Below are 26,073 nucleotides of genomic sequence, written 5' to 3'. Positions count from 1 at the left end.
CTCCCCATGAAAGGTCCTGCATGTCAGGTTTAGGTAACAGGCTTCAGCAAAACTGCAAACTAAGCCTCCTGTGGAAAATGACCAAGTCAGCTCCTGGAATTATCACCAAAATGTCCCTACCTACATCCTGAGCAAACCTTTATATTTCTGATACATGAAGAGTGAATTTACGAGAAGTGACAGAAATCTTATACAGCCAGCCTCAACCCACCCACTCTTCCTTGCTTTTTCTGCTTATGTGGGGGGAAAAGTCAATACTTTTTAAAAAATGGATTTTTTAAACTCGTATAAATTCTGTAGTCAATCTTGAAACGCACAAAAACCATCACATTCCCATCCATTCCAACTGATTTCAGACAGTAGGAAAAAGGAGCTCTTACACAGTACAGCATGAGCAAATGCTTTTAAACCCACTAAGCAGTTGATTGAGACATGAACAGGTGTGGAAAAGGACTCATATGACACCCAGCCCTGGTCAGGGGAGAACATTTTGGTCAGAGGTCTCTGATGTGACATTGCTCTGTTCTGGGCATGGTGACCTTCCCCCATGTGTGTGCTCAGCTCAGAATGGGGTTGCTGAGCTGGCAGCCAGGCAGTGGAGGGGCCAGGCTGAAAAGCTGGGGTTGGTTTTGAAAAAGGGCTCTTTCATGTGCCCCTGTGGTGGAGCAGAGCTGGGAGAGCAGCCGTGGAACAGGAAACAGCAGCAAACCAGCTCTTATCGCAGCAGGGCTACACCAGGAACCCCATTTCAGCACACACAGAGCACTGGTGCTCACTGCTGGCCTGTTTATTCCAGGAGAGTGTGAGCAGTGCAGAAAGACAGCAGTACACTTCCCAAAACACTTTGTATCAGGGATGCTAGGTCTGTTTGCTGCTCATCTACACGTATGAAGGTCTTGGCAGAGCACTTGACAAGGAGACAGGCAGATCATGGGAACAAGATTTGAAACACTCAGGGCCAGTACCCAGTGGTATGAAGCAAGAATACAATTAATTGATTTAACTCAGTCAGAACAACTTACTTTCAGTCCAGGACTGAGATATCATGTGTGATACCACTGTGGATTGAAAGGATTTCTTTCTGACAGTTGAAAATATACTGTCAAAATGATGCTTGTTCAAAACTTCATTGTGCCTTATTCTCTCTCAACTTCCTTCTCACACCAGTAGTTATTTCCTTTTTAACTCTGGGAAAGTGGCTTTTCAGTTTTTATTTTCCTAAAACTGTTATAAGCCAACCTAAACTAAAATAAGATATGAATGCAAAAAAAGTTTGATTTAGAGAAAAATTCCAAAGATACCTGTAGCAGATTAAGTTTCAATTATTTTTCTCTTTGAAAATCTGTATTAATAGTTTATTTGGATCAGGTAGCAGCCCAAAACCATGTGAGAACATTTCTGATACAAGCTTTGGAAAATTATCATTAGGAACCAAGACAAGGAATGAACTTTTCTAACTGAATAATTTCAAACTTAAGAGGAAGTGTGGGGGTTTTAAAAGATTTTTTAAAATATTAGCAGACAATACATTTCAAATAATTCCTAAATGAGGGCAGATTAGGCAGAAGGAAGCCCTAGGAGCTCTGCTGTGGCTGGCAGTGCTCGTGGCAGCCAGACCCCCCCTGAGAGGTGCAGAGCAGGTACCATGTGTGGATTTTGGTGCTGTGTTTATCACAACAGCTCAGCACTGTCCTGCTGGGTACTGAGCAATGCACCCAGTGTCTGCTGTGGAGATTTTCCTTTTTCAGCCCTTGCTCCCCATCAGGGTGGTGCCACTGCCCTGCTGTACCTGGGGTTACTGTCCCTGTTCCCAGCTGGACACGGTTCGTTACAGAAAGTGGGTGAGCAGGGCTGCAGCTGGAGATGTTGGGATGAGCCTGTCCTGCTGAGAGGCACAGCAGCAGCCCCAGAGCCCTGCAGCCCCAGAGCCCTGCAACCCCAGAGCCCTGCAGCCCCAGAGCCCTGCAACCCCAGAGCCCTGCAGCCCTGCAGCCCTGCAACCCCAGAGCCCTGCAGCCCTGCAGCCCTGCAACCCCAGAGCCCTGCAGCCCCAGAGCCCTGCAGTCAGCCCAGCTGCAGCTCTGGCACTCCCCAGACAGGACACACGGCTTCAGCAGCAGAGGCTGCCCTGGGGGAGAAGCTCAGGTGCTGCCAAGCCAGCTCATCCTGCAGGAGCAGGGAGAGGTCTGAGCTGTGCTATGTAAACTGCCCCTAAACAAAGTCTTGGATGGGCAAGGCAGGTGCCAGCATGGTTAGAAATGCTCCAAGGAAAGCAGGCACAGCAGAAAAGGCCAGAGCTGCCAGGGCACAGCCACAATGACCTGTGAGCTCACGTCACTGTGACCATCACGTGCAGGGTGCACCATGGACTGAGTGCTTTGTACAGGAGTTTGGATGGTTTTGCTTCAGTCCAGTTCATTGGAAAAGCTATTTACTGAAAGCTGCTTCAGGAATGAGCACAGCATTTTAGTCTTTCCTCCTTGATATCATTGCAATAGTAGCCTTGTCACTTCAAAGATCCTCACAATTCCCTCTGGGCAGCCAGCAGCACGAGGAATATGCTTTGGAATAAGGCTGATTCTCAGTGAGTTGTTAAAGACACAAGGTTACTCAGCTTGGTGCCACGAGAAGGTAAGAAGAAATTATGCCACCCCCCCAGAAATCCTGGTACTTTCTACCCTCTGGGCAGGCAACTGACACTCCCAGTCTTCCCTTGCAGCCTTCATTACCAAAGCAAAATCCTGGGATCCTCTCCCTGATGGCTGCAGGAACCAGCTCAGAGCCAGCCCTGAATAATCTCTCCCACAATTAGCTCCTGACATTTGCCTGCGTGGTTACCCATGGAGAAACCTGTACCAGGAGGGACAGTCCCAAGGCACAGATCTCACAGGAAAGTGCTGATGGGAGGGAGCAGCACTGGTAATCCTCAGAGGGAACAAGAAATGGAAAGAATGGATATCCCAGCGTGCTCACTGTCATCACCTCTGCTTGCAGGCTTCCATGCCTCATTTCAAGTGTTCTAGGAAAAGCTGTTCTGCTTAAACTAGAGCACAGAAGTTGTGGGTTTCAGCCATATAGTCCCCTCCACGTTCCTTTTGTCTCTGAAGGAACAGTGCTGCTCATTGCCCTGGAGGGAAGCAACTTTTGTCACTGGGCAGGGGAGAGGAAAAGCTGCCCCTCCTTTACCTGAGATTTTCAAGAAGAAAACAAGAAGAAAATCCCCAGGCAGAGAGCAAAGCACACATGCAGAGCTAGGGGGTGAATTTCAGGGCAACACAACTCTGCTCACAGCACTGAAATCCCTGTCAAGCACTTTCTTGTTGGTGATTATAGGCCTGTTGGACAACAAGAAATAACTAATCTTTTTTAGTAACAGGATCAAATCCTCTTTCACAGCCACACACGCTTTGACTAAGCAGAATCTCTGTCTTGGCAATGAGAGAAATTACTGGTGGTGAGTCAAATTGCTCTCTTCCAAGCAACCAGATTTTAGTATAAGCAAATGATGTTTTACACATTTAATGACTATATTTATTATCTAATTAAAGCTTTTTTTCTAATTTCTAAAAAAAAAATAAATAGTTCTTTGACTATTCATTAGTTCTTAGAATCATCACAAAATCCTTTCTGAGAAGTACCAAGCACTGTCTGAGTAGTGCAGCTTAACAGCTTTTGCAAAACCACTCAATGTGGGTGCTAATTATAACACAAAATGGTAAATGGAAAATAGAATAGAGGCGAGCCAGCTTAGCAAGGCTAGACGGTTGTTTAATGAGATCCAATCTTGCTGTCTGATTGTCTTGACAAAGAAAATGTGGGGTCAGTTCTGTGCTACACAGGAAATCCTTAAGACACTAGATAAAAACAAAACAGGACTGAACAGACAAAGCAGGGGAAGAACTCTGAAGTGGGCAAAGACACTGATCTGGGGGAGGTGCTGGATCCTGCCATAAGAACATGAAGAATGGGCTGGAAATAGCTGTGCTTGAAAGAAACAGGTAGAATGAAATATTGTACAGGAGGTATCTGATAACCTTCAAGTCTGGGATAACAGAAAACAGATAAAAATCAAAGTTTCAAAGTACAAAATGGGAGTAAGAGATCAGTAGTAAAAAAATCCAATATACTCTGGGATGTCGTTGAATAAAATAGCAGGAAAGGAGAGAATTGCAGGTATGTGTGTAGATCATGGCTCATTTAAGTGCCACTGCTATGATTTGATAGTGGAAGAAGACCAATACAATCCTCTGATGGACCACAAGTGTTCCTTAGAGAGCTGACATTTATGCCATGGTACAAAGCATCACTAAGTCTTTGCTGGAGTTGTAAAGCATCATCCTTGTCCAACAGGGATTTATTCAGCCTTGAACAGGTGCTATAACAACACATGGGAATCAATGGGATGAAAAAGCAGAATGTCAGGAAAGGGCAAAGGAGGTTTGTTTGGATGCAAGGAGAGGTTCAGAGGGGATGCAGTTGTACATGTGGAAGAAGAAATAGAGCTGTTGAAATGAAAGGGAAACTTTTGTGCAAGTAAGCTGAGGCCTGAGTGATTCATGGCTCTCTTGTGGTTGGAAATTAAGAAGCAGTGCTGCAGGATGAGTGACCAGAGCAGCTCACACTTGTCCCAGCCTGGCTGTGGTGTTTCCTCTCCCTCCCTCTGCAGCCTGGGCAGGTGGCACGAGCTGTTCAGAGCACAGCCAGAGCTGCTGCCTGCGAGCCCTGGTTTGGATTTCTGACCCTGCCATTTCTGAAACAGGGCCTCCACATCCTCCAGGAGCACAGAGGAGGACAAGAAAGCAAACTTTGAGATGAATGCTCCCCAAAATGAAGATAGGTTAAATGAGTGTTTGTGGTAGGAGTCCATCTTAGGAGCCAAATCTCTCTAGAAAGGCCAGCCAGAGGAACAAACCCCGGAGGAACAACCCCTAGAGGAACCTGGCAGGCAGTGAGGCTTGCAGGGGCCTGGTGACACTGCCCCATGGACTCAGCCCATCAGGCTGGCCCAGCACACTGCTGTTTGTGTGTGCTTTTGGGTTAACAGGTTGGGATTGCATTCTCTGTTTAGGGAATTTAATAAGCGTTCTCTTGGACATAAAGAATTTGTCATCCTTTCAGGGTAACAACTATGCCAGTTTAAAAGAGGTGGGGAAAGACACCAAGTGAGCTTTAGTAATTACTGAACAAAGGGAGATGTTGAACAGAAAGGCAGACTAACTCCACACTGAGCTTATCACTGTGCCTTTGTTGTCTGTGGCAGTGGCTGACTGCTGGGTTGATACCAACAGATATATTTTTTTCATTTACCTTATGGACAGCATTTTCAACCACAGGATATTTTCACTTGCCTCATGGGCAGCATTTCTGGGACAAGAAAACTATGGGATATAACTGATTGCATCTGAAAATATACAGTTAAAATGCTGAGGGTGTGAGTTGGTTGTGGAGCATCTGACAAGAGTTTCTGCCAGGCAGAGGGAGCCATTTATAGTGATTTTTTTACAGCAGTGATGCCTTCTGCCATTGGAATGTCCTCAAAAAAAGGAGAGGGGGGGAAGTGCTAAGTCCATTGCCAGGGTATTATCAAGAACCTTTCCTACTTTTCTCTCTGAATGGCAAAACTTGCTGCTTCTCATTTATTTCACAGCAGGATCCCTCCCTGTGATGTGTGTGTAAATTGCCCTTGGAAACATTAGGAAAATGAATGTTTTGGGCTTGAGATCCTGTTTCTTCAGGGGTGACGGCTTTTACAATGAACTGTAGCACTGGAAATGTTACTACAGCCTGTAGGTTTACAGGGTTTGTCTGCAGAAATTTATCCTAACTCTTGAAGAACCAAAAAACCTGTTCCTAAATCTGCAAATCTCCACAGAAGTCCCAAGGCTTGTGTGAGCAGCACCGAGGCTGCCATCAACCACCACCATTCACCCCCAGAGCTCCCCTGCTCCAGCATCAAGTCCCAGTGACAAGGAAGCAAAGGCACGAGCTCAAGTGCCCAGCAGTTTCTTGCCAGAGGATCTTTTCCAAGTAGCAAAACTCAAACAGCTGTCTTCTTCACAGTGGTGGTGGAAAGCAATAAAGTAACCCATTTATTAAATGGTAACTGCTTAGGGGACAGTGGAGGGATGTATAAACTGCATTCAGTTCATATATAAGGGCTTGTATTGTAGATAAAGTGCTCGAGGGAAGGAACACACTCATTCTCTTTACGGTTTCACAGCCCGTGATTTTACCATAAAGCTGTAACATAAAGCTCAGAAAACATTCACCACTACATTTTCAATAATGTTATCACTATGTACTGGTTAACTCAGGCTCTCCATGGGAAAATGGCTTCTCCTGATCCTGTTGTGAGGCAGTGGGAGGACCAGGAGCAGAACACAGAAATCCTGTGTCCCTGTGCTATGAACCCTCCCATGAAACCACCACCACTGACCAGGTGGCACAGTCACTGCCCCACAGGTTGATATTTGTAACGAGCTGACTCTGACCTTTCTTTTTAGAAATATGCTAAGAGGAATTAAGAAATAAGAATTAGAATTAAGGTAAGAGGAACTGATGTTCTTAACAACTATTACTTTTTCTTTCTGTCTTCAGTGCAAGGAGTTCACCTTCCACACCGGCTACGAGGTGCTCGTACAGCGGCTGCTGGAGGGGAAGAAGATGTGCAAAGATGTGGAGGATTTGCTCAAGCAGAGGTATGAAAATCAGAGTGAAAAAGTGTGAACAGCCTCCTTTTTTGTCTCATTTGGTGTCTGGAAGGGACTAGCAAGCTGTTTCTCAGTTTGGTATGTTATGAGCTTACAAAGAAAAGCCTGAGTGATTTGAATCCCAGCCTTGTGATATGAAGGTAGATAAATAGAAATCTCAAAGACTTGAGAAAGGAAGAGAAGGCTGAAAGAGTCAGAAACCCAGAGTTCCACTAAAATACCTCATTATGGGACCAGAATCACACAGTAGTACCTACATACACAGGTAGCATTTCTAAGTTTCCCCTTTTGCAGGGCAAAAATGACTTGCACATTTTTGTTTCTCTTTGAACACGCTGTTGCCACAGGCACTGTTTCAGCTTCCTGCCAGTACCAAAAATGAGACATTTTTCAAATACAAAGCTACATAAAATGCTACCTAAAGCCTTACCCAGATGCCCAAACCAGCTCCTGTTTTTCACCAACCTTAGCAGGCTTTGAGTAACGATGTTGTAGTTTATGTTCCTGATTATGTGCTTCTTGGTGCTTCTCAACAGCAACTATGGACAGCTGACAATTTTGTGGGTGAGAAAATATGTATCACACTGCTGCTCTGGCTCCTTAGCTATTCATTTTTGTAGTTGTGACTTTGAAAAACAGCTCTGAAATTCGGTTCTGTTTTGAAGGGGCTTCAGCAGTTTCAGCATGTAACATGAAGCACACGCTTGCTCAGGCTTGACATGTAGGAAAGACCACACAAATATGGATTATATATCCAGCAGGCAATCCCAGAGCACCCCATCTCAGCACTGTCACCTTATGAATACTGCTCTGCTTTCCTGCTTTTTCTTCCCATACTGTCCCCATCTAGTTTTTTAGGTTTAGTGTGGCTTTCTGAAGGCTGATTTTAAAGCCCCGAGATTTTGAAGGGGGTGTGAGCTGTCAGACTCTAAGGTGGCTGTTTCACAGCATGTGACATCTCCCATCAAAACCTGCAGCTATTTAAGTTGCTTTTCTCGACCACCAGTGGAAGCCTGTTACATTGGCACACATCACACAGTCCTGAAGTCACATCTGCCTGATGGCAGCTTAGCTGCCACTGTTTAAAGTAGCTCCTTTGTGCCTCAGAACTCACAGAGATCAGAGCTGCACTGCAGGCCTCGGGCAGTGCAATTCTGCATCGGATGCTGCACACGCCTGTGTTCCTTCCAAAACATTGCAGAGCCTTCTGAAAGTTGCAGGATGAGGTTTTTCCTGGTTTGTGGTGGAGACACAAAGTTCTTTCCATAAAGAAGAAAAAATACATGTACAGTCATTTTGCAAATGTTTCCATGAGGTTTTTACACCCCCAGGACATTGCAGTGTGTAAGTGTGTGTGCCTGTGTGTGTACGTGCCTGTTGGGGGGGACAAAAAGGAGATGAGAAGTGGGCACTGAGTCAAAGATGTGATTTCCAGTTTATTGCTGGCAGATGGTCGCTTCAGCTCGCCCTCACATCATTCACAGGAATGACCCAGCAGAAGATCAAAGGATGGGATGAATCTCTCTTCCTAGAGGCTGCCCATACCACGTGGCAGACGTTGGAATTTCAACAAGGACTCCTGCAGTCCTGAAACCAGCTGCCCTGGCCCTGGCCACACTAACACTCCATCAGTTTTCCAACCACAAATCCCCCTAACTGGTCCAGAGAAGGGCCTAAGAGGTTTGGGAGTGAGAAAGCAATTGTACTCCAGAACAAAGCCCAGGGTTAAAACACAAAACATGTTCCATCTCTAGATGGCTGCAGGGAAACTTAGAAGCCGTATGCAGAGTACTGGAAAGGGGAAAAGCAGCACACAGATGTGAAGAGATGGTATCAACCTCCTGTCAAATCCCTCTCACCCTGGGCTAGTCCAGTCCCATCCATGCTGAGGTTTCAGGAGCTGAGACTGGATTAAAAGCTGGCCATGGTTTTTCCCATTATATGCTTGTGTATTGAGCAACCAAAGTGGAACTGCAGCACTGGAGTCATCCTCACTGCTGCACAGGCACTGCCTCTAAACAAAGCCTCTGACACAGAAGGGTTTCTGGATACTGAAATCAGAAGAAAATTAATCTATTCTTCTTCTGCAGCATTATGTGTCTGGAGTGTATTTGCATTTTGATGAAATCTAATTTATCTAACATGAAAAAGAAGTGATGTCTTTGCATGGCCTGTCACCATATTTTGCCCTGTTTCTCTAGCAAGAATGCCAGAGCAGTGCTGTAGGAACACCCCACTAAAACACAGCAGTTCTGAGTGCAGGAGGGCAGCACAAACAGCATTCCACACATGGCAGCCATGGACAGGGCCAGGAACACTCTCTGCTCCTGCTGCAGGGCCAGCACTGCTGCTCCAGCAGCCTGACTGATCTGCCCCAGGTCCCAGGAGATTGGGGGATTTGCACCACAGCACCTTGGCTACAGGGCCAGGGGCTCCCCGGGCCCAGGGGCAGCGGGAAGGGGGGTGGGAGGTTCTCAGGGACCCACCCCAACAGCTGCCCTGGGGCAAAACTGCAAGAGCAGCCCTCAGACTGCTGGAACTCAGCTAAGACATACAAAGCACCTCCTGGCCAAGTGGGAACACTGACGGGACTAAAACCCAGCAGAGTTGTAGGGCCTTGCACCCACATCAAATTCGTTTCTTGAACAAAGAGTACATTTTTCTAACATGCCAAATTTCAAACCAAAACGGTTTGAAATGCTTTGAAAAACTGCTTTTGAGAACTGGACTTACCCTAGTGGGAGTAGCACCAGGCTATCTGTTCATTATTTATTATTGATCATTCAATAGTTTTTAGCAACTACTCAGAGGCTGACAACTTGTTTCCACCCTGGTCTTGCAGGAGAAAGGAAGTAACACATTTAGTACAAATACTTTTTAAAAAGAGAATAGAAGTTTCCTGCAGTGCTGGGGGAAAGGCAAACAGCAAAGGAAGATTTGTGTTTCTTTATTAACCATAGAAACAGAACCACTTTCCTGAGTCACTAGTTAGAGTTCCCCATTAGGTGAGATGCCACAAATTGTCCCTTCCACAAAGCTGCCCCAGCCTCACCACACGACCACCAGGGCTCCTTGCCCTCAGCTCCACGGCAGCTCTTCCAGCAGTGCCTCATCTTTCTAATGGATAGAAATATTCCTGCTGCCCCTGGCTCCCACTTATCCTCAACATCTCTTGAATGGATCCTTTGGAACCTACCCTTCACTCCCCTCACAGCCAGTGATTTATGGATGGAGTCAGTTGTCATTTTTAGGTTCCTTTTGCTGTGTTCTGAACACCTTCATCTGATCTCTGGTCACCTCCTTCTTCCCATGAATCCACGTTTTGGGGGCAGAGCTGTACTTAGCATTCCACAGTAATCAAAGCCATGAAGATGGGCTTCATTCCCATCTCATTTCTTCCAGAAATAAGTGACCCAATATATTTCAGATGTTAACTAACAGCACTAGGATTGAGGAGATGGAGAAATTTTAAAAGTTGCATTTCTGATGTTTTGCACCTCAGATACAATTGGAAGATTTGTGTAAATGTGATTCAGGTACCACTAAGAGAAACTGAGTAAGTTTTTCTTTTAACAGAGCACAAGCAGAAGAGAGATATGGGAAAGAGCTGGTTCAAATCGCCCGAAAGGCAGGAGGACAAACAGAAATCAAGTAAGGAATTCTTTTATTATTACTGCAAACAAAATGGTTTTGGAAGAAATATCACATTCCTGTGTTTTGCCTGTGGATGGGGTCACAAGCACTCACTTCAGTGCATTACACAGCTCTTCACAATGTACAGGGCAAGTGGGGAAACACCACAGTCCTTCACAGTGGGATTCACAAAGCCTCTATTTGGAAACTGCCAGTAGCTCCTTTCCTGAGAATTTTTTTTTTATTTCAAGATTCGTAATAATTAATATTTGCTTCCAAAAGCAGACTAAGTGATGGGGAAAAAAAGAGAAAGGAAAAGGCTGTGAAATGTTTAGGATGGTGGCTTGACGAGTCTGGAAAGCTGGTGAACACTGAGACTGTGACAGAACAAATACAAAGACCCCAAAAATCAGCTTCTGCAGGAAAAGCTTAGCTTAGGAATACAAAATGTAAATCTCTTTGAAGGGACCTAAATTGAAATAATTCAATGGAACTACTGAAATTCACTAAGATGACATATATTTTTCTCTGTCTCCTCCATTACTATCTTAAATTAGGTATAAATTGTGTTGGGAGAGGAAGATAGATGTTGGTATGGAATTTAACTTAATAAACACTGCTGATAAACTGCTGCTATTATTGATGGCAGCAGCTTTAGTGAGACATTTTGTCATTATTGGAAGAAGTAATAATACAGTAATAAGGTGGCAGAGGATGGAGATGTGGGGTCACAGAAGACAATCCTGAAAGAGAAGACCTCAATCTAAACACAAAGCAGCTCTATTGATCCCTGGGGCCTGCTCCCCTCCTCCATCCCATCTCTCATTTCTTAATTGCAGTCTCCTTTCCACATTGATTTATCATTCCCTGTGCAAGTGGTTTCCTGTCCATATTTTATGGGGAAGCCTGACCCCAAAGCCTTGCCCGGCCCTGGCAGGCAGGTGCCAGTGACCCCGGAGCTGTGTCACCACTGTGCCTCGGTGGTGGCACAGCCAGGCTGGCACAGACACTGCTGGCTCATGCCAGGAGAACGTGCAAGGCTTCCCCTGCCAGGGCTCCAGCTCTGCCTGACCCCTGAGCAGCAGCCAGGGATCCCACAGCCCTGGGAGATGGCTTCTGCCTTCCTGCTGCCTCAGTTCACTCACCTAATGGGTGAAAAGGGAGGAGAACAAATATTCTGAAATTAAAACATCACATTAAGGATGGATGGGTTCTTCTCAACCCAAAGGCTAAGATAGCATTCCAGGATTAAAGACAGGCTTCACCTCAGCTCCTTTACTGCAGTACAGGGCAGGCAGAGCAAATGTGTTCAGAGCAAGCAGCTTTGGCTGCCCTTCAGTAACTTAGTGGGCAATTCATGGGTCTGCCTTTTCCCAAGAGATATTGAGAGCTTGATTTAGAAGCAGAGCCAAGTCTCAGCGTTGGGATATGGATCCAAGTTCCCCTCAAGTTGGGGGAGGTTTGGACTTGGGCCCAGCTCCACTTTGATCCAATTTTGCAGCTGGGAAGGCTGAATACAGGAACAAAGCTGTGCTGCAGAGCTGATTTACTGTGTTTCCATAACCCACACCTGGCCAGGGAGAGACCAGCTCTGCACTGATGTTTTTATCAGAGCAGGTCTCTCACTGTGCCTGTTCTGAAGCAGAGAGGACACTTAACTCTCTCATCCAGCATCCTCTGATTGTTTAAGCAATTACACTGACAGTGAAGGGCATTTGTCCAGGGCAAACAAAAAATCAGAGAAAACTAAAGTTTGTCCAGGGTTGGAACAACACAAGAAAATGCAGTGTTTGGTTTTGATGCCTTAAAATTGTTGAATTTTCTGTGTCTGTGTGTTCTCCTCGGTGTGAAGTTTCTGTTTGTTTATATGACATTGATTGCTGGCAGCAGTTCTGCCCCCAAGGTCAGTCCTTCAGGGAGACTTGAGGGAGGGAATCCATGTACTGTCTATAATAAGAAAAGCTTGAAAGAACAATGCTGCAACTGTCCCGGTGCATTTTCCCAAGTGTTTCCTCTTTATAGGACTCCCTATTATCATCTAGCATACTAGGTCCTAATAGAATTACAAGTACTTGACAGGCTGAACAGGGCTGTTCACATCTTCAAATGCAGCTTTGGGTAGCAGTATTTCTTAAATTCTAATGTATTTGCACCTAAAACTTCCATCTGACAATCATTAGAAAAAAAGTAGCTTCCGTTTTTCTTTTTTTTTGCAGAACATTTTGCAGACCTTCTTGTGCTGTGCTATGCATGGCAGAGGAGCAGGAATTACTAATTTTAAATCACTCAGTCATTTTCTTGCAAAATTGTTATCCTCTAGTCTTAAATTTAGCCACCTTTTAAATATCTCAGATACTAAGGCTTTCTGTCCCTTCTGGGAAATTACTTCACACTCCAGTAGTTCCCAATATCAGGAGGGTACCTGATACCCTTTCAAAAAATCAATAAAAAGAACATAAAAAACGCTTCCACAACAAACACCCAGTATGAGAAAATTCCCAGAAGAACTTAAGAGAAGCAACTGCAAGGCCAGGGTTGATATTTCAGCACATCAGGATTTCACCACAAAACAAGGTGCAGGGAATAGGCACGATGAGGAAATGCCAAGCACCAGAGCAGCCAGGAGAAGGTGATGGCACTGCACCAGGTAGTGGCCATTGCTGCAGAAAACAGCTCTCTCTCCAGGCTCCCCTATATTTTAAAAGCTGTTATTTTTGAATCAAAGAAAAGAACAATTTCAACATTTTTTCAGGCTTGCTCCTTCTCCTCCCAAATTCTGCTTCAGCTGGAGCAACTTGCTGAACTCAGCTAAATGTATAAATAGGTTCTACTGCCCTTTTTTGTTCACTGAAGACACAGATGAAGGAATATGCTGCTGACTCAAAAGATTGTAGGGAAGGCTTACTGGAATGTAACAACAACTCTGGGACCACTGTCTCCTGATCTGAGAAAACTCTAGGTGACAGCAGCCATCAGGATGCCATCCTGTATCCCTAGCTGCTCCCTAACATGGTTCCAGCTCCTCTGCTGGAGAGCTCTGTCCCAAGGCTGGCAGGGACAGCTCCAGGCCAGGCACACACTGAAGGGCACTTCAGGGACATCAGTGACCCGTGACAGACTCGTGGTGTGTCCCCTGGGGATTCCCCAGGTCAGGAACGTGAGACCCACTCTGACCTCAGGGCTGCCAGGGCTCAAGGTCTGAGTGCTGGGCTGTGACTGACAGCCAGGGCCTGGTGTTCTGTGCACAGCAGGCTCTGGGGAGCCCACAGTGGGTCTGACAGCACCAAAACCAGCAAGGGACACACACTGCACCTTTCCTTGTTTGTAAAAAAAGCCAAGATGGGCTTTCTAAAAGAAGCTGCTGCTGGATAGCACTGATAGAGCAAGCCAACATGCCAGCTTCCAGCTCAAGAAATAAAAGTTCCCTCCAAGTGCTAAGAGGCAGAGGACACCATCACTCCATGGTCCAGCTGCTTGTCCTTGCCAAAAGCACTGCAGCTGGAACAAATCCTTCCATAGGGAGGGGAGCTTCCTCTGCCCAACCCATGGCACAGCTCTCACTCAGCAGCTGCTACAGGCCTTGGCAAGCCCATGGCAATGCACAGAAGGATGCTCACACTTCAATCTAACACTGCAAGAAGGATCACACAGGCTCAGACTAACCCCTTCAGCTTCATATTCTGTCCCCAGCACTAGATCCCAAGGGCAGGGTAGAACAGCAGGGCAAGCATATGAAGATATTTCTTCTAGATTATTTTCTAGCCATTACAATCAATAAGTTCACAGGATGCCACACGAGCAGCAGCTTTCTATTGAATAGCCTCAAACGTTTTCTTCTTATTCTTATATAACCCTGAAACATTTTAGCATCCACTGAGTCAATAGGTAAAGCAATGTATGCCTGTCATCCCACTTTTTAAACTAAAAAAATTAAATCTGCATCACCATTTCGTAGTCTCTACTCAGAAAAGAAATTATTAAAAGGTGATGACAAACCTACAGCCATGTTTTCTTGGCAAATGACAGCTTATACTCATGTCCAGCAGGGGAGAAAGAGCTACACGTTTTGAAGTTTAAACTGCAGTATTTGTACTCTCTGTGGTGCACACATGGGAGAGGATGTACAGAAACTGAGATTTTCAGCCAAGTTCAGACTGAGATCACAGTTGCAGCTGTTTGCTGGGAGTGTGCACAGCAATGATGCCTCTCACACTGGAGATGATTCTCAGCAGAGCTTGTGCCTTTAAGAGGAAAAACCTTTCTGTGCAAGGTGCCTGAGAATTTCCATGCAGTGGCTTTGGGCAACTCTTCAGCACAGCAACACGAGAGCAGAATATGCTGCAGAGCCCAGTTCTCAGCTGCATGCTCAGCTTCAGCCAAACCAGGATCTCTGGGAGCTCTGGTCTTCTGTAAAATAACTGATGTAAACACACACTAGCTGGTTAAATTCTGCCTAGGCTGACAACAGCTATTTTTGTCATTTGCTCTGCTTGTCTCTTCTCATGTATATGATTTCCTACATTTTTCATCCCTTTTCCCCATTACCATCTCCTTAGGACCTCGGGAAAGGGTAGTTCCTTCAAGCCCATGTGTGCTCTGCTCTTCTGTGCAATGCCTGAAATAGAACATTTCAGTGAGTGTGAGGTGAGGGCATCTGAAATGAAATGCCAATTGCTGCTTCCTGTGGATAAAAATAGTGCATCTGTCACTTAATATACAGAATCCTCTGTATTATTCCACATAAAGCAGGCATTTTTGAACTGAAGCTAAAAGACAGTTTGGAAGGTCACATCCTTCCATGGTTGCTTATTCTCCACCCAAATGTTCTGAACCCACACAGAATTTATACACTAGTACTTTGAACTTTCAGGACTCTGAAAATGGACCTAAGCCTCTGCTCAGTCCCCATTAAATTCAATCTAGATAAGCTCTCTGGTGATGAGGACAGGCATTTCTGAGCAGTGATGCTCTTTTTCTGAGAAATGTGAGGAAATTTAGGTTTTTGTTAAAAGTACAAAATTTATTTTGACTGTTTTAACCTTTGATTTGGATGGCACAGCTCCTTCTGGAGCCACAAGGGATCTAATTTGTTGTTTATGGGCACAGATTGACGGGGAGGAGAGGTAACATGGAGATGTCTTCCAGTTTGTTCCCCTGCTCCAGGAAAGTCTGGGGTGAGGTATCTGTGCTCCCAGTGAGCAGCCCTGGAGTGATGACACAGCCCCTTCCCCTCAGCTCGGGCTGCTGCCACTCCTGATTCACACGTGGAAATACCCAAGCAGCAGAACGTGGATGTGAACACCCCACAGCATGACATGAAAGCCACACAATCCCAAAGCTGTCACTGAGCCCGGGCTGGTGCACAGTGCAGCCTGTGCAGCAGCAAATCTGACAATTGCACATCACCTGGACACAAACCCTTCCACTGAGGGCTGCACCGAGAGCTGCTGCCTTTCTGTTTGTAGCTCCTCTGACAACAAGAAAACATCCTGACAAAATTCATTCTTCAGTGTTTTAGCCACATGCCCACTAAAGAAGGTCAGACAGTGCTGTGTGCCTGGGTGGTGACTGTCACCTCCCTGTTAAAAGAGCACAACTCCTCCCCCTTCATTTCTCTTTTGCCACGCAGACACAAGCCCAGGTGTGAATTATTTGAGACCAGATGATTTTGGACACGTCTCCCCACACTTTGCTACCACCATTGGGCTTCACAGCAGCAATTGTTGGTAAAACCACGCTGGGTGTCCCCTGTGTGCCAGGAGGAAAGGCAGATGTTGAGGGTGGCCTCAGAGGGGACTGTCACTGCAGGGGTCTCACAACTCTGCCTTTGGGATCCACGTTACCCAAGGCTGAGGGCGGCCAGGACTGCTGGGACCTGTCTGTAGGGTTCATCTGGCACAGACTTCTCTCAGTTTCACAAAAGGTATTTTTAAAGATCACAAGAATAACTGAACATTGTGGAGAGTACCAATGTCAAAATAGAAACCCAGCAGAAAGGAAGGTGGGGTTATTTCACACTTTTATTCACCAAGCAAAGGTAGAAAAGAAAGAAAATTAAAAACGATCTGTGGTTTTCCGGTCAGAAGAACCTGTTTTACCTTCCTGTGTGCAAGATATAAAGGGACTCTCTGAATTACTCAGCCCAGTGTCTAAAGGCAAAGGACTGGGAAAAAATGCCCAAACGATCAAGCTTGAGGCTGAAAAAATTTAAACAGACAAAAGAGTGTGGGGCAGCAGTGTACGTGGTGAGAATAGCTGTCACCAAAGCACTGCCACTGACAGGGCTCTGCTAATTACATCTCTGGTGCCACGAAATGCAGCTTTTGATGGCTGTGAAGCCGGCAAACAGAGCAATTCCTGATGGTCCCCGTGGCACAGAGGACTGCCCAGCACAGCTCAGTGTTTCAGCAAAAACAAGGTCCAAAAACAAAGAGAGAGAAAGCAGGAAAAAGCATTAAAAAAAAAGCTAAACCAAGGCGGTGAGAATATTGTAGCCACTAGATGGCAAACCCCCCTCGAAATTGCTGCGGTGGCTCTTAGGCTCTGGCTGTTCCCTCTTACTCCAGGGCCAGCACTTCTGTTTCCACCCAGAATGAATTTTGACAAATTGAATCTTTAAATGTACAATAGGGAGTCGTTTAACAAACACACAGAGTAAAATTGTGTGCAGCCTTATTTTCAAGAAGACACCTGCGGGATTCTCCATGTGAGGGTGCCCAAAGGGAATTTGGAGCTGTCTTTAGCCAGAGCTGTTTAACAGTCTTCCAGAACATATTAAAAAAAAAAAAAAAAAAAAAAAAAGTCAATTTTTCAGTGCTGTTTGAATTGTTTCCAACCCTAGGTTTTCTAATTTAGCCACAGGACAAACACAAAAAAATAAATTATTACCAGAATGCTAAGCAGCAGCATCTACTGAGGGTAAAACACTGTTTGAGAGTGCCCAGGAGAGTGACTCATCCTCATTTTGGATGCCTTAGAGTAAAGCCCATATCAATCCCACTAGGAAGCCAAACCCACCCAGAAGCAATAGGTAAGAGGTGCTGTACATCCACAGCAGCACACACAGAATTAAAACTCATCTGTGTATCAGCTCCAGAAATCACTTCCATTAAACCCTGGGAAGCACTGAAATATTTCACTCATATAATCAGAACATCCAGGAGCAAATCTCTGGCACTGCTGCTGCAGCCCAGGAATCACAAAGGGAGTCCTGATGGATCCACAGGTCAAAATTTGATTGATTTATTCTCTCCCACATGTATAACATGGCATGATGACATATTTGCTGCCCCCTTAAGCCCTGTAAGGATGTAAGGATCCAATTCACTGATTTTAGAAAATGATTATAAAAATAAAGAAGGAAATGGCTTGAGTCTATTTCAATCTACTTGCACCAGTCAGCAGCTATGGAATTGGCTGGACAAATCCTTCATGCAAGGAGAAAAGGCCATTAGAGACCATGCAGGGACAAATGGATCCCTCTTTGGGTCACAGGCAGATGCATTATTGCACCAGAGACCCCCCTGGCCTTACAGAGGGCCAGCAAAAGGACAGCAGCTCCAGGGGTGGCTTGTGGCCATGGCAGCTCAGGTGCCTGGAAACCAAAAAAGCAGCAAATTGCTTTTGTCCTTGATATATACTGAGAAAGTGCTATTTTTCATTATCCACTACAGCAATTTTTGCCAGTTTTTGCATAACTTGAATCACCAACAACAAAGGGAAAAAAAAATCTGAGAAAGATAAATCAACACGGAATGCAAACAGTATGCCCAGTTAGCAAGTGCCCTCTATTTTTTAAATTCCAGTATTTACCTGTTTCAAACATGAAGTTGTTAGCACATATGGGAAATTACTGACTGGAAAAGAAAATTTTATTCCTTGTATATATTTAATTTTTCAAAATATCCATTGGATCTTCTAGATGAGAAAAAAAGCTATCTCTGCTGCTGATATTCAAGTTGTCTTTTAATGTCACGCTTTTAATTAGCTGAAACTAATACTGCTTGTTTCCTTCGTGGTGTGAAAATTTAGTTTCCATCAAAATTTCACACCAGCCTAACTTTTTACAAAATAAACCTTCAAATGTAAAAGTATTGTTAGGAAAACACTTTAAAGATAGAATCTAGAACATCTAGAATGTTCTCCCTGGCTTATCTCAGGAGATTCACCACAGTCTAATTGAAATATGAAAAAAAAAAAAATCAAGCAGCTCTTCTTTTCTGTCTGAAAGCCTTTTCCTTGTATTTCTACAACCTTAGATCTGGGATGGGTTTCCAGGCAGTTTTTGCTGAGGACAGGCCCAGCCTTGCCCCTCGCTTGTGCATTTTTCTCAAGCCTGGCAAGAAGAAGAGAGCTGGGAGAGCAAGCTTTGATCAGCAAACAGATGTCCAGCCTAAATTAACACAGGCCAATTAGGATCCTTCCTGTGCCTCGGAGGCTCCCGAAATGGCCCAAGAGATGCAGATTTCCCTGCCCACTGGGGGTGCTCATGGCTGGGAAGTGCCAGCAGCCTCTCCTGGGCTCTCCGGGGAGATGTGGGGCTCTTCATTCACCAGCTCCTCCCTGGGCTCTGCCTGGGGCTCCATAGAGAGCCCAGAACTGATTCCTTCCAGGAGCAGCACACTCTGGAGCTTCAGGAGATCATTTCTAGATCTGAAAACCTTCCAAGTCACACCCCAGCCTGGCTTCTGGCTATGCAAATGCCCTGCCAGCCTGCACATTCAGAGCTAGAGGGATTTATTAAGTTGAAAATGCCTTTTACACACCTTGTGCTCTCTCATCACATCTCTGCTGATATCTCTGGTGCCTTCCAGAACGGGGCCCTGCCCTGGCCAAAGCCAGGACATCAGTGTGTGGCCGCCTCATGTCCCACTGAGCCGTGTGGCTGCATCCAGCAGCTCCGAGCTGGGCAGCGAGCCCGGGCCTCCCCTTGGTCCTCCTGCTGTGCTGGGGGGTGCGACAGGGCCGGGATGGTGTGCGGGATGCTCGGCAGGGCCGGGATGGTGTGCGGGATGCTCGGCAGGGCTGGGTTTGTGTGCGGGATGCTCGGCAGGGCCGGGATGGTGTGCGGGATGCCCGGCAGGGCTGGGTTTGTGTGCGGGATGCTCGGCAGGGCCGGGTTTGTGTGCGGGATGCTCGGCAGGGCCGGGTTTGTGTGCGGGATGCCCGGCAGGAGCGGAGCCGCACGGGGGTGCTCGGCAGGCGCTGCTGCGGTTACTTCACCATTCAGGTTTCCCTCCACCCTTCAGGCTAAAGGGAAAAAACCCCAATTCCCCCCGGCCGGCAGCAGCGTTTCACTCGTATCTACCTGCAAGGTGGCAGACGAGAGAAACGGCTGTAAACACTCACGGTCACAACGACAGTGCGGCGGAGGAAGAGGGTGCACAGAAGGAGTGGTGCAATTCCCTGCTTCATGGAGCGTTTTATTGCGTTTCCTGATGGTAACAGATTGATGCTATTGTGCTTGTTAGCATGGTCAGCTTTTATTACGAGGCCATTAAGGGTTTTATCTCTAAGGTTCTGAGGGAAAGTTTTTTCCCTGGATTCACAACCCACCCTTAGAAGCCACTAATAAAGTGTCTTGTTTCTGCCCCACAGCACACTGAAGGCAGCATTTGAGATGCTCAAGCAACGTAAGTATTTCCCTGTTCCCTTCTGACCTGGGAAACACAGGCATCCAATGTGTTCATCCTGTTCCCCACACCATTCCCAGCTTTTCTTTCACATCCTGTGGGGTAAAGAAGGGAGAAAATGGATGCCTACTCAATTTAGTGGCAAAGAAAATGGCTTTTTCTTCAAGTAAATTTTATCTGGGTCAAGTCAGAAGATATGAACTCTGTTCCCTCTTCTGCAAACCACTGACACCAAACCAGCTGCCTGAATGTGCCCAAGGCACAATGAAACCCTTTCACACACACAAAAGGCAGCACCATGAGAACCAATAGGACACTGTACCTGGTCACTGGCACCTCTGTTTACACCAAAACTCCCTCTTGAAAAGCAGCTGCTGCACTGAGGTATTTTTAGGGCCTGGAGAGGGGAGCTCAGCATTTCTGGAAAATGCAGGGTTCCATTTCAGAGGCACTGAAGCTGACAAATGCAGAGCAGTTCCCAGCCATTTCAAACAGCACCAGCCAGGTGCTCTGAAATTCAATCCATCCTAGCTGATCCTTGGAAATTCTCAGTGTGCAACCTCATGTAATGACTGGCAGTGCTGGCAGTGACAGCCCAGCAGCACAGCCAGGACAAAGCACACACAGGGGTGATGGAGGCCAGAGCCCCTTCCCTCCCTCTGCACCACAGCTCCCGACCCTCAGTCCCAAAGGAAGGGGAGCAGCTGGGGTAAATGGGGCCATGAAGAAACACACTTTGTTCTTGAGCCCTCAGCAATGTCAGTGCATGCAGAAACACAAGGGAGACATTTTTAAAGGCTGCCCTGCTTGTGACAACTCATGGGGCAGCCACATCACAGAAACATCTCCTAAAAAATGTGACTTTGTCTTTAACGACTTTCCCACTGACTGAATATGAATTCTGATTTGCTTTAGAAATTGAAAGTGTTGGAAACTCTCATATCCAGCTGGCAGTAATGCTGAAGGAAGAACTGAAAGGAATAGAGGAGTTCCGAGAAAGGCAGAAGGAGCAAAGAAAAAAGGTGAGAAACTAGAGAAATGTTGAAACAGATTGGGTCAATGGTCCATGCTGGTGCCCTGTCTCCAGCCATAGGCTGGGAATTCTGCAAAAGATGATAAAGCATTACCAGCATGCCCTATTCCCTCTATAGACGAGACTGTGGAACAAAAATCTCTTTCTGATCCCAGCTGGAAATAAAGTAGTGCTCTGAACTCAGGAGCCAGAGGCTTTAGTCCCTTTTACTCTCTCTGGTGTAACTGCAGATGCTGTTATTATAATTTCTGTAAGAACTTAATCCTTCCTTTTCTCTTTTTTATACCCTTGCTAATGGGTTTCTTTGATATGAACCTGCACAATCTCCAACACGCAGTAAATAAAGCCATAGCACAAACATTTAAAAACATGAAAGCAAATTAATGTCATGCTGAATGCAACACCAATACATGCTGAATTCCAAATACATGGAATAAGTAGCATTTAGTTGATGTTGTATAATAAAAAACTTGAGTATATTTAGGGTCATTTCATCCCCTATGACCTTATCAAGCCCTAATTTTCTTGAAAAATAGCTCAATAGAGACAGCAGTCTCACACCTTCTCTGGGTCCATGGGGTTGAAGGCAAAGACAGGACCATCCCTTCACTCTGACAGCACTGAGTGATGGAGGACTAAAAGAAATATTCCTTTCTTTGCTAATTTTAAACAGGTGAAAATGTATATAACCAGTGTCCAGTGCCACAAAAATAGTTTGTCTACAAGCCCCGACACACAGAAACTCGGAATAACAAAGAATTCTGAATATGAAAGTGGGTGAAACCAGTGCTGCTACTGAGATTTGAGATTGGCAGTGATCTTCTGAAGCAAATAAGGCATTAAAAGACAGACAGTGGGCACCACGTTCATCAGTGTTTGTCCCCTTTGTCACTGGGATGTGCAGAGAGGCTCCCTCCTGTTGAGAACTTTAAGCCTTTAACTCGACTGGGAACAGTTAGAGGGGCCTGGGAAAAAGCAAAAAGGAAAAACTGCTTTGGAGTCTTAGATAAGCTTTTTTGTCTGTCCAGCATGTGGCTGTGAGGAAGCCAACATTAGACATGCTGGATGGTGTCAGCAGTTTTGGTAGCCTCCCAAAATGCTGTGATTTGTGTTGCACTGTAGCTGTCTCAGGATTGTGCCCAATGTGAAACAAGCAGCTGGGTAGCCCTGGAGAGAGTTTTGCTTGAGCAGAATGCAAAGATTAAAGGACCAAAGTCCCCCTGAAGAAATCCATCCCCTGCCAGTAGGAGCATATCTCATTGTCACATAAAGCTGGGCATATCACAACTAAAGCCATGAAACAGAATCCAGCACTGCCCTTCCAACACTGCCCAGATGACTCCAGCATGGAAATCGAATCACACTGAGCATAAAGTTGCCAGAAGTAGTGGAATATAAAAGAAACAGGAATAGTTTGGATTGAAAATGGACAACTACCTGTGCTCATGTGGGTGAGACAGTGGTTTGGTCTGCAGAGATGTGGGATGAAGCTCTAGCACCAGCAAAGGAGCCCTGCTGATAGAGCCCACTGTGGCTGAGTGTTGCATTTCATCTCCTTAAAAAAAAAAAAAAAAAAAAAAAAGGCAGGAAGAAAATGAAGATCCTCTCTGCTATTAATGGAAACCACCAAAGCATAATTATCTGGGATTATTTTTTTACCTGGCACTTTGATGCTCTCTGTATCACTTAGAAACCTGTCATTTATAAAAGCAGAGTGAAGTAATTTTGCCCACAGGGAGGTGGCTTGTAGAAAGGCCCTGACTATGGTTCTCCTAATCCTGCTGCTGGAGAGGGGAGGGAGAAGTGTAAAACAGGAAATGCTGAGCTGTGTGTGTTTCTTACAGTACGAATCTGCAATGGAGCGGATGCAAAAGAGCAAACTGTCCCATTATAAGAAAACCATGGAGGTAAGCAGGGAGGGCTTGGGCAGGTTTCCTGATGCAAACTGGCTCCAGTAAAATCTCTATCACATGTACCTCTATTTAAAGAAAGGTCAAAGCTGTGTGAGTGTGCAAGAGTGTGTGAGGGAGGGAAGATGTCATTCCTGCTGTGAGGACAAAGCTGATCTTCCCTGCTGCACCCACTGAAAAGGCTCCAGAAGGTTAACACAGGATGAACAGTGCCCCAGGTCAAATAGGATTTCATTCTTTCTAGGCAAGGGTACTTGTAGGAGTATATATAATTTCTCAGTGTGTGTAAGTACAATTTTAAGAACAGTATGGGAATCTTGTAGGCAGGAGGAATCCTCTCCAGCTGGAAAGCTTGCAGGCACAGAAACTACAGGCAGCTGGCTTTGGTTTCCAATGGGCAACTGCCTCTAAAGAAAAGTAGTTGCAGGCCTGTCAGTGCTACAGCTGAAAGTGTACTAACAATTTATTTTCAAAATGTGGTTGTTCTAAGTGTATCTCTAAGACAGAGCGATGTTTTGATACAAATAAAGATTTCTCCTGCTTCTGAGAACTACACCAAGACTGTTGCCTCAGGGGTGCTGGCTCTGCCTCACAGCTTGGAGCAATGGCCAAGGCAACAGATGACAACCCACCCCAGGGCCACCCCAGGAACCTGGGCTCTCAATTCCATCTCTTCGTGGTTGCTTGGGCAGATATCTGATGCACCAGTGGTGGCAGAGCAGCCTGTGCATCCCTGACCCCTCAGGGAGTTGCAGTTGTACAGAGCAGACAATTTCAGGGCTGCAGGAAAAGGATACCATTATGCTGTCAGCCCCTACTCCAATGTTTCAGTTCTATTTTTTACCTCCTTACAGTGTCATTGGGATTTTTTCTATTGCCCAAACCGGGCAAACTGATTTGCTCCCCCACACTGCAAAAGAGAAAGTGGTGGAACATGAGTGAGGGGGATCCCAGCCATGTTTCCCCCAGAGCCTCACGTTTGGTTTCACTCCCCCAGTCCAAGAAGACGTACGAGCAGAAGTGCCGCGAGGCGGATGAGGCCGAGCTGTCCCTGGAACGCACCAGCGCTGCAGGCAACCCAAAGCAAACAGAAAAGGTACCCGAGGGGGCAGTGCCATGCACACGGGAAAATGGGGTTTGTCTTCTCAAGGTACAACAGAATACAATTCACCAGCCCATTCTACTGGGTGCCAGGGGCTTTGTCTTCAAATTAACCCCAAAGAATCCTCTGGGAAGGGACTAAGTTATCTAATTGATTTATCCCAGGCTGTGATCCAATTGGTTTATGAATCCTGAAAGGAAACTGAATGAGAATTTTCTCTGAAATTATTCATTAAGAAAAAGAAACAAGTCAAAAATATGTCATGCAGTTAGTTTTGCCTTTTGGTCTCTTACACTTAGTAGGCACAGCATCTTACATTAAAATGCATATTTTTCCTCAACATTTTTCTCCTTATGGTGAGTTTAATTTCAACTAAATCTACAGACTCAAAAATAAATCGTTGGAAATTAAGGCACTGCAGTCCTTCATTGCATCGTCTTGATACTTGTAGCTGACAATTCACTAACTTTTAATGGGAACATTTTACAGTGAAACAGATGGAGAAAACAAAATAAATGAACTCCCTTTGGCTCGATAAAAATCAGTGCAGTGTAAGCAAAAAGGATCAAAAATCATCTCAAGGAGATTGTGGGGGGGTGGTGTGGAGACTCTAAAAACAGCATCAGAACTTTACATTTTATTTCCAGCACTCCCTAATCTTTGATGAGCAAAGCCCTGCAGCTTAGCTGCAAAGAGGGGATGGAATCCCAGCCCTGCCGAAATGACACCAGAACATTTCACAGCTTCAATGGCAGCTAAAGCTGACCCAGCTCCTTTTCATGCAGAACGATCCCAGGGTGCTCCATTGCCAATTCCTCCCCACACATGCCAGCACGTTGGGAATGCACAGAGGCAGCTCACAAGCTGTTTAATTCTGCTCAGCATTTGCAAACAGTTTGGGCCAGGAAACAAAAAAGAACGAAGCTTCTGTTCCCAGCTTACTACACGTTTCCCAGCCAGCTGTGATGAGGAATATGATCATAAGAACCCCTACCTGAGCCTTGTCTTCAAGGGCAGGATGGAAGAATGTATTACACTGATGTCTAGAGCAGTGCATTACTGTGCTGTCATCACCATCTGTGCAGAAGGACCTGCGAGTACAGACCTGTCAATGATGGCTGCTTTCTCATTTGCTAAAAGCTGCAGCTTTTTAAAACAGAGAACTTCTACTTAGAGTAATTTTGCTTTTAGACTTCTGAGTTGTTATGGGAAATAATCTGGCATTTGCAAAGTATTTTAAAAGCTGTGTGCTTTTCATCTGAGTATTACATGAGGAGCTTGAAAGATGAAGAATTTGAACTGCCATTTATTTCTGCTTATAAATATCTACTAGAAAAGCACATCAAACAATTGAGAAAAAACAACTCAGCCAGCAGGCACAGCTTCAGGCTGGATCATGCTGGCTCTGAGCTCCTCTGGCAGAGTTGTCTGAATGGAAAGCTTTCCCTTGAAGTCATTGGACTTTTGGCTGCACCTGGGAAATTGTGGTCCCTGTTCCACAGCACACATTCAGCAGCCAGTGCATAAAGGGGGGGCAGCCAGGAAGTTAGAACCTTCCCCCTAAGGGGAAGAGAGCAGGCAGCACAAAAAACTGAGGAAGAAGAAAAAATATGTCAGAAATTAAATTGGGGTGTTTCTTTTCCTGTTTCAGAGCCAGAACAAAGCCAAGCAATGCAGAGATGCAGCAAATGAAGCAGGTGATGCTGTTTGCAGCTGAACTATGATTCTTCTCAGCAAAGGTCTGCCAGCACAGGATTTGGACAGAACACATCCAAATCACCCAGGCTGTCAGGGCTCCCAAAGCCACCTACCCAAAGATTAATGAAGAAGCCTCTAAAGAGCAGCCTAAAGAACCTGACAGTCATTGGCAGTCACTCCCCGTTGTGGAAATGCCAGTGTCCTGCTTGCATTAAAGAACTTACAGAAGACTTCCTTTAGGGACTTCACCCAGGGAAGAAAAGCTCTTCCTGGAGCAAGTTTGAAAGCACAGCAGACACTTAAATTGCCCCAAGACAGCCCAAATCAGATCCCCACACCCACATGCATGAGCACA

At 45.6% G+C, this 26,073-nt stretch overlaps 1 protein-coding gene across 1 annotated transcript in view; it reads left to right on the top strand.

The window, feature by feature from the left end:
- The window catches only part of PSTPIP1 (proline-serine-threonine phosphatase interacting protein 1), a 46,955-nt gene that overhangs the window by 8,871 nt on the left and 12,011 nt on the right, over positions 1 to 26,073 (top strand). Inside the window, exons 2-8 of the mRNA XM_088172344.1 lie at positions 6,598 to 6,698; positions 10,287 to 10,361; positions 19,941 to 19,975; positions 20,891 to 20,997; positions 22,853 to 22,915; positions 23,916 to 24,014; positions 25,672 to 25,717. Of these exons, the coding sequence (XP_088028470.1) occupies positions 6,598 to 6,698; positions 10,287 to 10,361; positions 19,941 to 19,975; positions 20,891 to 20,997; positions 22,853 to 22,915; positions 23,916 to 24,014; positions 25,672 to 25,717 (526 nt within the window). The remainder of the gene's footprint in view (positions 1 to 6,597; positions 6,699 to 10,286; positions 10,362 to 19,940; positions 19,976 to 20,890; positions 20,998 to 22,852; positions 22,916 to 23,915; positions 24,015 to 25,671; positions 25,718 to 26,073) is intronic.

This window comes from Sturnus vulgaris, chromosome 13 (genome assembly GCF_052056855.1).
Source record: "Sturnus vulgaris isolate bStuVul1 chromosome 13, bStuVul1.hap1, whole genome shotgun sequence".
NCBI lineage: Eukaryota > Metazoa > Chordata > Aves > Passeriformes > Sturnidae > Sturnus > Sturnus vulgaris.
Note: the sequence above shows the minus strand (reverse complement) of the source record. Positions and strands in the feature narration are given on the sequence as shown.